The sequence below is a fragment of the Vulpes vulpes genome, chromosome 7 (genome assembly GCF_048418805.1).
Source record: "Vulpes vulpes isolate BD-2025 chromosome 7, VulVul3, whole genome shotgun sequence".
NCBI lineage: Eukaryota > Metazoa > Chordata > Mammalia > Carnivora > Canidae > Vulpes > Vulpes vulpes.
Window position 1 is genome coordinate 82,867,130 of NC_132786.1, and position 13,465 is coordinate 82,880,594.

The window sequence follows — 13,465 nt, forward strand, 5'->3', positions numbered from 1 at the left end:
CTTGTTCATGTACTTTCCCCACTTTTTTGTAGGGATGTCTGTTATAGTAAATTAAGTTGCAAATGGAAATCAGTAGGAATTAAAGTACAGTCTCATTTTCATCAGATCACAAATATATAAATATAAGATTATTTTTAGAGAATTGATTAGTATTATTTTACTTTATTATTATTTAAGTTAAATAGAACCCCATGGAAAACTTAATATGTAGGTACATATTTATATTTGTAGATCCTTAGCTTCTTCTAAGAAATAGTTTTAAAAGTTTAAACTAATAGGGGCACCTGAGTGGCAAAGTCAGCTATGCATCCATCTCTTGGTTTCAACTCAGGTTGTGATCTGAAGGTCCTGAGATCGAGCACCATGTCAGGTTCTGCACTCAGGGCAATCTGCTTGGGATTCTCTCCTTCTCCCTCTGCCCTTTATGTTTGTGCGCTCTCTCTCTCTCTCTAAAATAAATAAATCTAAAAAAAAACAAAAGCTTAAAACTAGATTGACTATTTTCTAAAACCAATGTTATTCCTGCCTCCTAAGATCAGTAATATGAATTGTAATATAAAGCAATGAACTTTGATAAAAATTTTTTCAGTTGAAAATACATTAAGGTAGAATGGAAAAACAAAAAAGTAGAGGAAAAATCACCCTCACCCAGGTAAATACATCTATCTGCAGACCTTTGTTAATGCTGTAGTATACAATTTATGTTTTTTGCAAATGAGATCCTAATGCATATTTTGTAACATTTCACTTTTGTAACATTTCATTTATTGTACTTAGAAGTTTAAATATTTTCATTTGTTTTCATTGTAACAGACCTGTAGCAGGGCTTTGGTTGGCGCTTAAAGAATAAACTGATCTAAACTTCTATGACAGTAAAGTTCCTAGGGACTGTGTGTGTAGGGAGCTAAACAAAACCAGCAAGCCGTGCTGATCACTCTAGTGCTGGTTACATGCTAAACTCTTGCAAGTGCTTTGTGTGGCTATCAACATTGGCATTTTTTAGTATAAACTATTAAATTCTACATGAGCAAATACACACTTTTATGTATACAACTTATAAACACCTGAATATTCTTTTATTTCACATCTTGTATTGATATATTCTGTTAAACTGTTATCATCCTTATGTATTTATAGTTCTGAAATCTTGACCATTAGTACTATGAGAAAAAGTATTCATGATACGTATTAATATTGCCAACTTTGGGACTGTAATCTTTTCACATTTGCTTTGCAGTAATCTCCTAAATTAAAAATCAGTTCTCAAAAAAAAAAAAAATCAGTTCTCAATAAAATATTTATAAACCAAATATGAGTTGCCAGGTCATAATTCAAGTATTCATACTTTTCCATTTAGAACTCTTGGAGTATACGATGCAGCAGAAGCAGTCTCAGATGCTGGAGATGCAGGTTGAGCTCAGTAGCATTAAGGACAGAGCAGCAGAACTGCAGGAACAGCTGAGTTCTGAGAAAATGGTGGTTGCTGAACTGAAGAGTGAACTTGCACAAACTAAACTGGAACTAGAAACAACACTCAAGGCACAACATAAGCACCTGAAGGAATTAGAGGCGTTCAGGTGTGTCAGGCTTCCTTATTATAAGCCTGGATCAGTGAAGGAGTTGGATTAATTTTGTCATAGACATTGTGCAGGTCTTATAAAAGCATAACATTATACATAATGTGTAAATAACCTGAAACTTTGTTATTTATAGGAAAAACCACAGTGGTGAGGAAAAACTCCAAATTTTTCCAAATAATAAATTCATAACTAGGTATTGGCATATTCCCTGCTGTGAGTTCAGTTCTGTTGAAGACTTACTATTGTATAAGATACATAATTTTGACTTCTGTTTTACCATCAAGCAATTTGATATTTGTGATCTCGATAGAATTTGTGGTTCATTTACCTACTACGTACAAAATGTTTTAAAATGCTTGTAAATTGTTGGTGTAAATAATGAGATATTTTGCTTGCCAAGAACACATTACAAGGACAGTCATTCTTTATTTTGAATGATGGTGATACCCATTTTCAGTAAAAGACAAAGGAAAATTTATCAATGTTATTTGTAAAAATAAATTATTTACAGTGCTAAATAATAGTTAATAGTTGCATTACTAGAAACAGTTAATTTGAAGTAAACCATAGTCAAAAATCTTTAATCTGTACATGGCTTATATTTTCCTGTTAGCTAGTTTATAATATGCTTCCACTGTTTAGTGGAAGCTGTCTCTTTCTCTCAATATAAACTTGGTCAAAGTAATTTTATTAAAGTTCATTGTCTCTGATTTAGGTTGGAAGTTAAAGATAAAACCGATGAAGTACATTTGCTTAATGATACATTAGCAAGTGAACAGAAAAAATCCAGAGAGCTCCAGTGGGCTTTGGAGAAAGAAAAAGCCAAACTGGGACGCAATGAAGAGCGGGATAAAGAAGAACTTGAGGTATTGTTATCTTTTTCTTTAAATGCCTGTGGAAAATCTGGAACAACAGAGGAAGAGAGAGTCTGGAGACCTTTCCTCTTTCTAAAACATCAGATTTTAGACATGTTAGATTCCTTATGAGGTCAGTAAGTTGTTCACCACTATGAAAGACTGTTCTGTTGTCTACAGGAAGTGCTAATAGTGGGGTGCATTTTTGCTGTGCTACATACAGGAGTGTGTACAGACTATTCTGCTACAATGTGTGTTTTGGGAATTTGAGTTCTGTGCATATACAATTTGATGGGTGGGGGGGTCATCCATTTCAGTTTAATGCAGAGTAGTTTTAGTTCCTGTTTTCCCCTAGGGATAGGGAATAGTGACACCTCTCTGGCAGCAGGAGCCCTTACTACCATATTTTTAAAAATTTAAAATGAGTCCTATCACTCTGAACTGTCTTCGAAAGAGGCCCACCCTAGCTTTGCATAGCTCACAGCTCAGGGCAGGTTGTACTGCACATACAGTGCCCACTTCCGTCCATACATGGTACTCACTAGCTGTATGCTAAAAAACTACGTAGCTGACATTTCTGCCCTATTACTTTTGTTTTGCTGGGGTTTTTTGAATGTCCATCTTGGTAGCCTCCTAGCATAGTAAGCTCTTTACCTAAGGAACGTGATATCCCCTTGGGTACTGATTACTGTTTTTTATCATTACAAATTTGTGTACGTTTTGAGTAGTTTGTCCCTAAACCTGCTTTCCCCATAAGCCATATTATTTTCAGTGTGTGACATTGGACAACATGAGGCTTTTCAGGAATTCATATCACACTATATTGGAAATATTTGTATTTTTAAAGGGTATTGTTTTTAGAAAGAATATACACTGCCTCATATTCCTTGACTAAATATGATTAATATTTGGAGAGAAAGTATTATTTAGCTTACCTGTCTTTTGTTTATATTCTTTTTTTTTTTTTTTTATTCTTTGATGAAAATCATCTGGCTGTCCAAATAATTATGCTCTAACCACTGAAAATTTAAGTTCATAAACTGGATAACCAGTTCTATTACCAAATACTACCATCTTAATATTAATAAAGTATAATTATACTGACAAAGGACTTTTAATAATATTAACAAATTCTTAAATTCAACTTTCTCCTATAAGGATTTGAAATTTTCACTTGAGGGTCAGAAACAAAGGAATATCCAGCTAAATCTACTGTTGGAGCAACAGAAACAACTACTAAATGAATCACAGGAGAAAATAGAATCACAAAGAGTGCTACATGATGCCCAGTTATCAGAAGAACGAGGTCGAAACTTAGAGCTTCAAGTACTTCTTGAATCTGAGAAAGTTCGAATACAGGAAATGAGTAGTACCCTGGATAGGGAGCGGGAATTGCATGCTCAGCTGCAGAGCAGTGATGATAGTGGGCAGCCTCGGCCTTCCCTACCCTCTGAGGACCTCCTTAAAGAGCTACAGAAACAGCTAGAGGAGAAGCACAGTCGCATAGTAGAATTGTTAAATGAGACTGAGAAATATAAACTGGATTCTTTGCAAACAAGACAGCAGATGGAAAAGGATAGGCAGGTTCACAGGAAGACGTTGCAGACAGAACAAGAGGCCAACACTGAAGGACAGAAAAAAATGCATGAGCTCCAATCCAAAGTAGAAGATCTTCAGCGCCAGCTGGAAGAGAAAAGGCAACAAGTTTATAAGTTAGACCTTGAAGGAAAGCGACTACAGGGAATTATGCAGGAATTCCAGAAGCAAGAACTAGAACGAGAAGAAAAACGAGAAAGTAGAAGAATTCTCTATCAGAATCTTAATGAGGTAAATTGACACTGTATTAAAATGTTTTTTGAGATAGCACTACAGCCCTTTGAACATACACTTCTGCTATTGGATTGAATTACTTAAATAGTTATGAACAAATGATTTAAAAAGGAGATTCATAGAAGCTTATTTGGAGTATAAACCATAATTGTGTTGATTCGCTGTTCATTGATACTTACTGCTTTTTCTTTTTCTGTTGAAAATTGCTAGCCAACTACATGGAGTTTAACCAGTGATCGAACTAGAAATTGGGTTCTTCAACAGAAAATAGAAGGAGAGACAAAGGAATCAAGCTATCTTAAACTGATTGAAATGAATGAAGGAGGAACTGGCTGTAATCATGAATTAGAAATGATCAGACAAAAGCTTCAATGTGTGGCTTCAAAACTACAGCATCTGGCCCAGAAAGCCTCCAATAGGTTAGATTTTTTTTTTTTCTCTTGACCCTTAAAGATGGCATTCTTCTACACAAGCTGGGTAAAACCTACCCCTCAGTAATAGCTAGCCAACGGGGCAGGGAACAGTGAAATTGTAAAGTTATTGCATGTTCACATTAGGAGATGGTATTCTTTAACAAAACTCTGCCTATAAACAAATATCTCAGCACCTTAAGCCCTGGAAAATGAATACTCAGTGTGAGGGAGAAAACAAGTAAAGTAGAGTGTCACCTGATCTGTCAAGTTTGTGCTAGTCAACACCACTAATTGAGAAAGATCTGTTTTGACTTTTTGTCTTTTTCCTTGAAGACTACAGTTTGAAACAGCAGATGATGAAGACTTCATTTGGATTCAGGAAAATATTGATGGAATTATTTTACAACTGCAAAAATTAACCAGCCAGCCAGGGGAAGAGGTAAAACTTTTAAAAACTCTTTATAAGATATCAATAACAAAGATTTAATGGAGCTATGTGAATCATTTGAAACTGGCACTGTATTTTCTAAAGAGTTTTAATTTTGTCTTTTAATTTAAATATTAATATTTGTTCTTCCCTAACAGACAATAATGAAAATTTGAGGGGAAATTAATTTTCATTATCATTGTTGAATAACTATAGTGGCATTTTATTGTATTATGATAATTAAGTTTCAAGATTATGATAATCAAGTCTGGCTTATCTCACCACTTTCAAAACCACCCACAGAATGCCACCATTGTCTTCATAGTTGACTAATCTGATGAATCTTTTCATTCCCTGTCTTTTTAACTTTTTTGTAGCATTTGATACTTTTGACCTCTCTCATCTTAAAAACCTTCTCCTTTTTTTTACCTTTTGTGACAGTATATTCTCAGTATATTTTATGACCGTATATTCTCAGTATATTTCTTCCATCAGTCACCTTCATGAATTCCTCTTCCTCCTATCCTGATCCATTTTTTTTCCTCTGTGAAAGCTCATTTATTCCCATAGCCTGAGTTCTCAGTAGACCTATTTATTGAACAAATACTTACATAAGGCATGTGTTATGTGCCAGTTACTACCCTGGGTTTTGGGCTACAATGAGTAAATGTGATAAAGATCTCACCACTTAGATCTCTATCTTCTAGTGGTCTGTGGTTCTAGTCTATACCTCTATCCTGTGATCCAGATTTATATTTTCCATTAGCTACAGGAACTCTTTCTCTGGGGAAATGTGCCTCATAGTGACCCCTTAGGAACCTCACAGGCACATTCTAAACTGAGCATCTTCTTTTTTTCCTCCTCTGTCCCCAACCCATGTTTCTGGTCCTGATAGAGCCCACTTTGGGAATTTGGAAATCACCCTAGACTACCTTCCTTCACTCTCACTTGTGTATCCTAGTAGTAATGAAGTCCTGTGCTTTTACTTCCTAAATATCCCACGTGCCCTTAGTCATTACCTTTATTCAGGCTTCCAGTATTTCTCACCTAAACTATTATAATGACTTCCTGATGTGTCCAACTGACACCAGGATCTATCTTCCCTAATTTACTGTACTTCGCACGCTGCTAGCAAAGGAATTTTTTTTTAAGATTTTATTTATTTATTTGAGAGAGCATGAGCAGGAGGTGGGCAGAGAGAGAGGGAGAAGAAGAGGGAGAAGCAGACTCTCCAGACTCAGGAGACTCAGTTCAAGCACCACTTCATCATGAAATCTGGTGTTCTCAGTGTCTGCTCACATGTTGATGTGCATTGTTCATAAACATTTGTGCTTACACGACCTTAGTACCATTTTCTCTTTCTAGCCTGGTTTAGTGTCCCCTGGTACTTCTTGTGGCTCGTTGACTGAAAGACTGCTAAGACAAAATGCTGAGCTGACAGGACATATCAGCCAACTGACAGAAGAAAAGAATGATTTGAGAAATACAGTTATGAAGCTAGAAGAACAAATCAGGCGGTATCGACAGATAGGAGCTGGCAGAGATTATGTACGTCTGATTTTAGTGTGACCATGTTAGAAATATTGCTGAGTTACAATTTCTACTCTCTAGTTTCAATTTTTAGCTCTAATATAAAAATATTAGATATCTGATTCTTAGTAAGATCATTGAAAAATGGTAGAGAGATGACAATAATAATGATAATAACAATAATAGATATCATATATTGGGGGCCTTCTCTGGGCCAGATCCTGGGTTCTGTACATTCAGAATCTTTAATCCACATTCAGTCTTGCACATGAGAAAACTGAAGTCTGTAGTCCAATCAAGAACTGCTTATCTCCAAAGCCAGATACTTTGCTACCTAGGAACCACCAGTGGGTCCATGTTAAGAAATGTTCAAATGTGAATTCTGACTGTTCCTCATCAGTTAATTTTATCAGTTATTTATTTCAGTCTAATAAACCATTCTAGCAGTTTATTTAAATTTTTTTCCAGTTAACTACAAAATAAATTGCTAGCTTCTGTAATATAAAGATAGGAATATAATATAAAGATAGAAAGGACTCCTGAGACAAATACAGGATAACACATCCGCAGAGCTTCTGCATGGATCCACTTCCCTCTGTATCTGCTGGGGTTTTTTTTCCGCACTCCCCCAAGGCGCTGTTTCAGGGTTAGGCTCTACATTTGAACCCAGATGGTCCATTTATTAAGTCTCTAGACTTTATATTTTAAAGCTCTGCAAAAATCTAAGCACTGTCTTTTGGGTGATGCTTCCATAGAGATTTTGTTTTAAAATTAATGTACTAAGCAAAGGACCATATACTTAATGTATATTCTTTACTATCAATTGAGATTGCTGTTGAACTCTCCCTCTCTGAGATTGGAAAGCTGATATCCCATAGGGGATACCTTTAATATGTTTATTTAGATTTTTCTTCAGAGACTTATTCCTAAAACCATGTAAGTGGGCTCTCGTTTCTGCAGTCTTCCAGGTTTTCATTCAGTGGTGGTGCCAGCATTGAAGCCATCATTGCTTCTGAAAAAGAAATCTGGAACAGAGAAAAGTTGACTCTCCAAAAATCCTTGAAAAGAGCAGAAGCTGAAGTGTATAAACTGAAAGCTGAACTAAGAAATGAAACTTTACTTCACAACCTGAGCCCTGATTCAGAGCATGCCGCTATAAAGGTAGGAGACATCTTCCATCTAAACATGTACCAAGGCTGGTCCTCTTGCCTTGTTTCATCTCTCACTAACCTTAACTGAACAGAGTAAAGAAATTTAGGTGGTGCTCAGGCTGCCTCTAGGTCTCTCACTATTCGATGTGCGTCATGAGTGCAGGCCTCCAGCTGGTCACAAAAACTTGGTGGCAAGGCATGCCGTACTGGCAGCACCATGAGCTCACGGTCCTGCTTCCCACCATTTCATCCCTGAAGACCAACAGAAAGTTTCATTTCTACTGCCAACAAGAGCTCTACTACATTCAATACCAGAGCATCATGTTCTGTAAGATGGTAAACCCTCTGAACTGCCTTTCTCCTGACTATAATGAATACTGTAGTTAAAACAGCTTTTAATCCGTTAACATAAAATCCAAAACAGAAAGAAACGTGTTTGGAATATTTCTTTTAACTATGGAGTGAACATAAATATATACTTCTTGAAGAGACAGAGAACATTAACATTGAAAACTTTAAAGGAAAAAAAGATTAGCGACCATAATAATAAAAGTAGCTCTACGCAGTTAGAGGAGAAAAAACTGAGATAATAATGGAATGACAAAAATATTTGCAATGAATATGATGAATAGAGCCTAAACTCCAAAATGAAACCCCAAACCTAAGTATAAGGTTTGTAGTCACATTCCATGGACTTTAGTCTTTTTAAAGAGGCAGAAATGTAAAATCTAAGGTTGCTTATCTTTACTTTGCTGATCAAATGGAAAACAGTAGTAGGATATCTGCCATTCCACTACTAGTACTTTTGTAAAATAAAATCTATGTTATCTTCCCCTAGAGAACAATTTGAATGGCTTTTCAATAATGTCTTTATGTTCTTCCCCCCCTTTTTTTTTAACATAGAGAATTTATGGTAAATACCTGAGGGCAGAAAGTTTTCGGAAAGCTCTCATTTATCAGAAGAAATACCTGCTGCTATTACTGGGTGGGTTCCAGGAATGTGAAGATGCCACCCTGGCTCTGCTGGCCCGGATGGGGGGACAGCCAGCCTTCACAGACCTAGAGGTGATCACCAATCGTCCAAGGGGCTTCACCAGGTTTCGGTCAGCGGTCAGAGTGTCCATGGCAATTTCTAGGTAATTGCCTAGTGTTGGAAATAAAATGCATTTTAATAGAATCTGAAAGCATTTAGATTTTTAATCCTCTCCTTTCTCTGCCTAGTATGCTCTGTATTCATGTAGTATGAGACATTTATCATCAATAAAACATGCCGACTTCTTTCTTTCATTCTTGTAGCCAGGGATGCCTTATATTGCACCATGAAGATCCTATGAAAAGGGCTTCCCAGGTGCAGGTAGCTAGTAACTCAGAGCTGGCACATCCCATCTGGATTGTGTTTTGGTTTTGTTTTATTTTTTAACTCTGAATAAGGCCATGAACTAGCTCAGACCTATAAATAAAAGGAATCACAAAAGGGAAAAAAATGTTTTTGAAAAATTACTTAGGCTACACATTCATTTTCTTCATTGCTAGAATAACCCACTCATGGGGTTCAGCTACACAAAGCCCTGGCCTAACATCTGCATCCAAACCGAAGGTTAGCCTTTAGGGCATTGGACTATGCTAGTGCTTTTGTAACTCTTCCTCTAGTAGTTCCAAGCTAGGAACTCTGGTACTCATTCTGTTTGTGGTTGAAATGGAGCCACTCAGGACTCCCCACTGAAGGGAGTCTGAGTCCTGACTTCACCTAGGTGATACATACCAAACGCTCTCAGAGTTTGGAGAGTCCAAACTCTCACCTGGGTGATATATACTCAGTCCCCTGGGCTTCTTCATACTTCCCCTCCCTTTTATTTATATAGGAACCAGACAGTCTCAGAAGAATTTTTAGTTTTTAAAGTTCTTCCTGTCAGATCACATTTGATGATTTTAGGTCTTCAGAGGGTTTTGTCCTTTATCCTTGACCTGTCTTTTCCTTGAAAAATATGACAGAATTTTTTAACTAGAAGCTGTCTGAGATCACCTAGTTTAGAATACCATCTCACAGATGAGGAAACTGAGGCACACAGAAGGATTGCAAAGCCAGTAGTGGTAGAGCTAGGACAATCACCCAGGGCTCCCAAGTCTCATCCATGTGGGCTCTGTAAAGGAAGCTCACATTTTATTTTATTAATGGTCTGAGACCCTCCTTGCCTCTGCTCCTTCACATTGTTGTCAGGTGGTTCCAGTTTCTCCTTATCTTCCATTCCTTTCATTACCTTGTACACTGTATAGGGTTAAGTGCTAGAAGATGCACTTACTGATGAAGAAAAAATACAAACCTTACCAAAATCCCTAAAGACAGCTCACTTCCTAGTGGGAAAAACCAGTATGCTCATAACTTAGACACTAAGTGACAGGTCACAGGAGTTAGTTATTAATTTTATTGGAAGAATTTGAGAAGGTTCCATGAAAGCCAGTTGCTATTAAAGGACTGCATTCTAACTCCCTCTTTTTTGCCCTCCTATATGTTTATTGTATTTTCACCCTCCTAAAACTGAGCTTTGCAACCGATTGGAATTAAGAAATCAAAGTTTGTGTTCCAGAAAGTTCCTTGGGCCAGGGTAGGGGAGGCAGCACCTCACTATAGCTGATCTGCAACACTCCTACCCCCATTCCTTTTAAAGCCTTATTGTTTTTTGGCCCTGATCCCATGGCCGCACTTATTTTCCAGCTTTCCCAGCTTAGTCTCACTGCCAGGGTGAAGGTCTGTTTATTCTCGTTCCATCTCATTTGCATGATAATCTCCATTCTTTTTTCTTTTTTTTTTTTTTTTAAAGATGTTATTTGTTAGAAAGTGAGAGAGAGAACACGAACAGGGGGCAGGAAGAGGGAGAAGCTGACTCCCCGCTGAGCGGGGAACCCAACAGGGCCCAACCCCAGGACTCTGAGATCATGACCTGAGATGAAGGCAAATGCTTAACCAACTGAGCCACCCAGGCACCCCATTCTTTTTTTTTTTAAAGTATTTTTTTTAAGATTTTATTTATTTATACATGAGGGACACAGAGAGAAAGAGAGAGAGAGGCAGAGACACAGGCAGAGGGAGAAGCAGGCTCCATGCAGGAAGCCCAACATGGGACTCGATCCCGGGTCTCCAGGATCATGCCCCGGGCTGAAGGCAGGCACTAAACCGCTGAGCCACCCAGGGATCTCCCATGCACCCCATTCTTTTCTCTTAGATTATTTCTCATCCTTTCTTTGCCCATCCACTTTTCTCTTTTCTGTTTTTGCCCTTCATTTCTTTGTGTCCTAAACTTCTGAAGTCAGAACCTACTGCTGGCAACAGAAGAGACCTCTGCTGCATCTTGGGAAGCCAGTCTATTCTCTTCCAGTTTATTTTGCCACAAACCGGAGAACATTTGCATGATTTTAGATTAGGCAGTCATGTGACTGTGTTGAAAGTTGTTCTGTGTTCATATTCAAATGTATGACTTCATTTTGTGGGATATGTGTATTTATACTCTTTCCATTATAGATGTGCTGTGAAATTTTTCTTGGCATCTTTTTTAGAATGAAATTTTTGGTTCGACGATGGCAACGAGTCACAAGTTCTGGTTCCATCAATATTAACAGGGAAGGCTTTGGACTGAATCCAGGTGAAGTCAAAATAGGATTTCTTGTGTTTATGATTCTCTCAAAATTACTGTTTGCGTGATATGTTCCAAATAATGTGTTCTGGGACCTGTGTTGTCCAAAGACCAGAGCCCTATACCAACAGAGCTGGGGACTTTGCTGTTTTAAAGAGTAAAGAGAGCTGATTTTTATGGACCACTTAGTCTGTACTAAGCCCTGCTTTTTCCACGTATTCTCATGTATTCTCCCAATCCTTTGATAAAAGCACAGCTACTGTTATTCTCACTTTATAGAAGAAAATCTAAGGCATGGGAATCATTTGTCTGCCCCCGGATTACCCCGTAGGAAGTGGCAGAGCCAGCACCCCTTAAGAACTGCATGTAAGAGTCTGATTCCAGATAGGATTGCTGTTACTCAGTTTTATGGAATTTATGGTTTGAAGTTTTCACAATTTAGCAGTATATATGTTTCTGAGTTTACATATAGGTTGTATATAATGGTAACAGTTAAGGTTCCTTCTGTCTACACTAAAAGTGGAAACAAACATTCGAATTTCAACATTTTAGGCATGTGGATGAACTCAGAAGCTGGGGAGTATACAGAGTTTCAGGCACACAGCATAACTGTATTAATGCAGCTATGTATTGGTATTAAACCACCTTTACATATTCTACCAGTAACCAAGCAGAGAAAGAGGAAATATATTTGGTATCCTAAACAAAGTGCCTTGAAATATGCATCCTTACACAGAAACAGCTGAAATCTATACCATAAGGAGTTCTGTGCTGTAAGTTAGCAAGTCTTGATTTCAGGTTTTTTCTAATAAAAGTAGAATGGTGTGATGTAATATTTTTTATCCACATCATCTTTTTCCCCAAACTACACACACTCAAATACTCCTCACTTCACCTCTAATTATAACTAGGAAGAGATCTTTTAAAAAGAAAATATTCCAATTAAATAGTTTATTTTCTTTGAGGTATAGTTCCAGATTGTCAGAAATACTTATATTCAAAGGAAAACTAACAGTTCTATTGTTTTTTCTCTTCTTTAGAAAGAATAACTGAAATTGAGTATAAATAGGAGGTAGTGTTGTATAATACAGTATTATAGTCCTTTGAGCCTTTATCTGTTTTGTAGAAATTTTTCAAGGGCTTAATATTTTTTTTTCCTTTACAATGTGGTCCATGTTGGACTACTTTAGGTGCTGAAAAGACTGACCCATTTTATCATTCTTCTGGTGGGCTGGAGCTCTATGGAGAACCAAGACACACTACATATCGATCAAGATCAGAGCTGGACTATCCTAGGTCTCCTTTACCTTTTCAAAATAGGTAAGAATTTGATAAGCATGCCTGGAGTAGTTACATATACTAATTTTTAACAGAGAATGGAGTACAGTGTTAGGGCTTTGACTCCTTTGCATCGAAATAACTAGATGTATCTTTGGGTTGCATATGTTCTAAGGCTCAGAATCAAAAGTACTTTTTGGATTTATACCTGGTTTCCAAGGATATAGGAAACTGAACTGACCAGGTATCTCTTTTGGTAGATGCTGTGGTTAGATATTGGGAAAAGTATTAACTACAATTAACAGTCTCAGGGGATTATGAAAAAAAAAAAAAAACCTCTAAAGTCTACAGGATAAGATGCATTTGTACATACACAGTGTTTCTTGAGGACTTTTGCAACAAGCATTGTATTGGCCACTTTTATGTCGATTTAATAGCTGCTTTGAGTTTATTAGAAATTTTTTTGCCTTACGCATCACAAGCTCAGACATTTGAGGGTACAGATTAAGCCTAGCTTTTCTAGGCTTAGGTCCCCAAGTACTTATTGAGGCTCATTGACTGAAAGACTACTGGGGCAAAATGCTGAGCTGACAGGACATGTCAGCCAACTAAGTGAAGAAAAGAATGATTATGAACATGCTTATGAATCTAGAAGAACGTATCAGGTGTTATCACTAGACAAGAACTAACAAATTATACACATCTATTTTTAGCATGGCCACATACATGCTAATATTGCAAAGTTACCATTTCTGCTCTCTAGTTTCAGTTTT

The 13,465-nt window shown here is 37.1% G+C and overlaps 1 protein-coding gene across 12 annotated transcripts in view; it reads left to right on the forward strand.

Annotated features, from left to right (window-relative positions):
• AKAP9 (A-kinase anchoring protein 9) overlaps positions 1-13,465 on the forward strand; it is a 150,724-nt gene that overhangs the window by 131,521 nt on the left and 5,738 nt on the right. For all 12 annotated transcript variants that reach the window (XM_072764244.1, XM_072764246.1, XM_026003738.2 and 9 more), the window contains 10 exons: positions 1,358-1,577; positions 2,296-2,446; positions 3,593-4,261; positions 4,475-4,683; positions 5,011-5,116; positions 6,470-6,652; positions 7,595-7,795; positions 8,689-8,921; positions 11,338-11,423; positions 12,605-12,734. In XM_072764244.1, the coding sequence (XP_072620345.1) occupies positions 1,358-1,577; positions 2,296-2,446; positions 3,593-4,261; positions 4,475-4,683; positions 5,011-5,116; positions 6,470-6,652; positions 7,595-7,795; positions 8,689-8,921; positions 11,338-11,423; positions 12,605-12,734 (2,188 nt within the window). The remainder of the gene's footprint in view (positions 1-1,357; positions 1,578-2,295; positions 2,447-3,592; positions 4,262-4,474; positions 4,684-5,010; positions 5,117-6,469; positions 6,653-7,594; positions 7,796-8,688; positions 8,922-11,337; positions 11,424-12,604; positions 12,735-13,465) is intronic.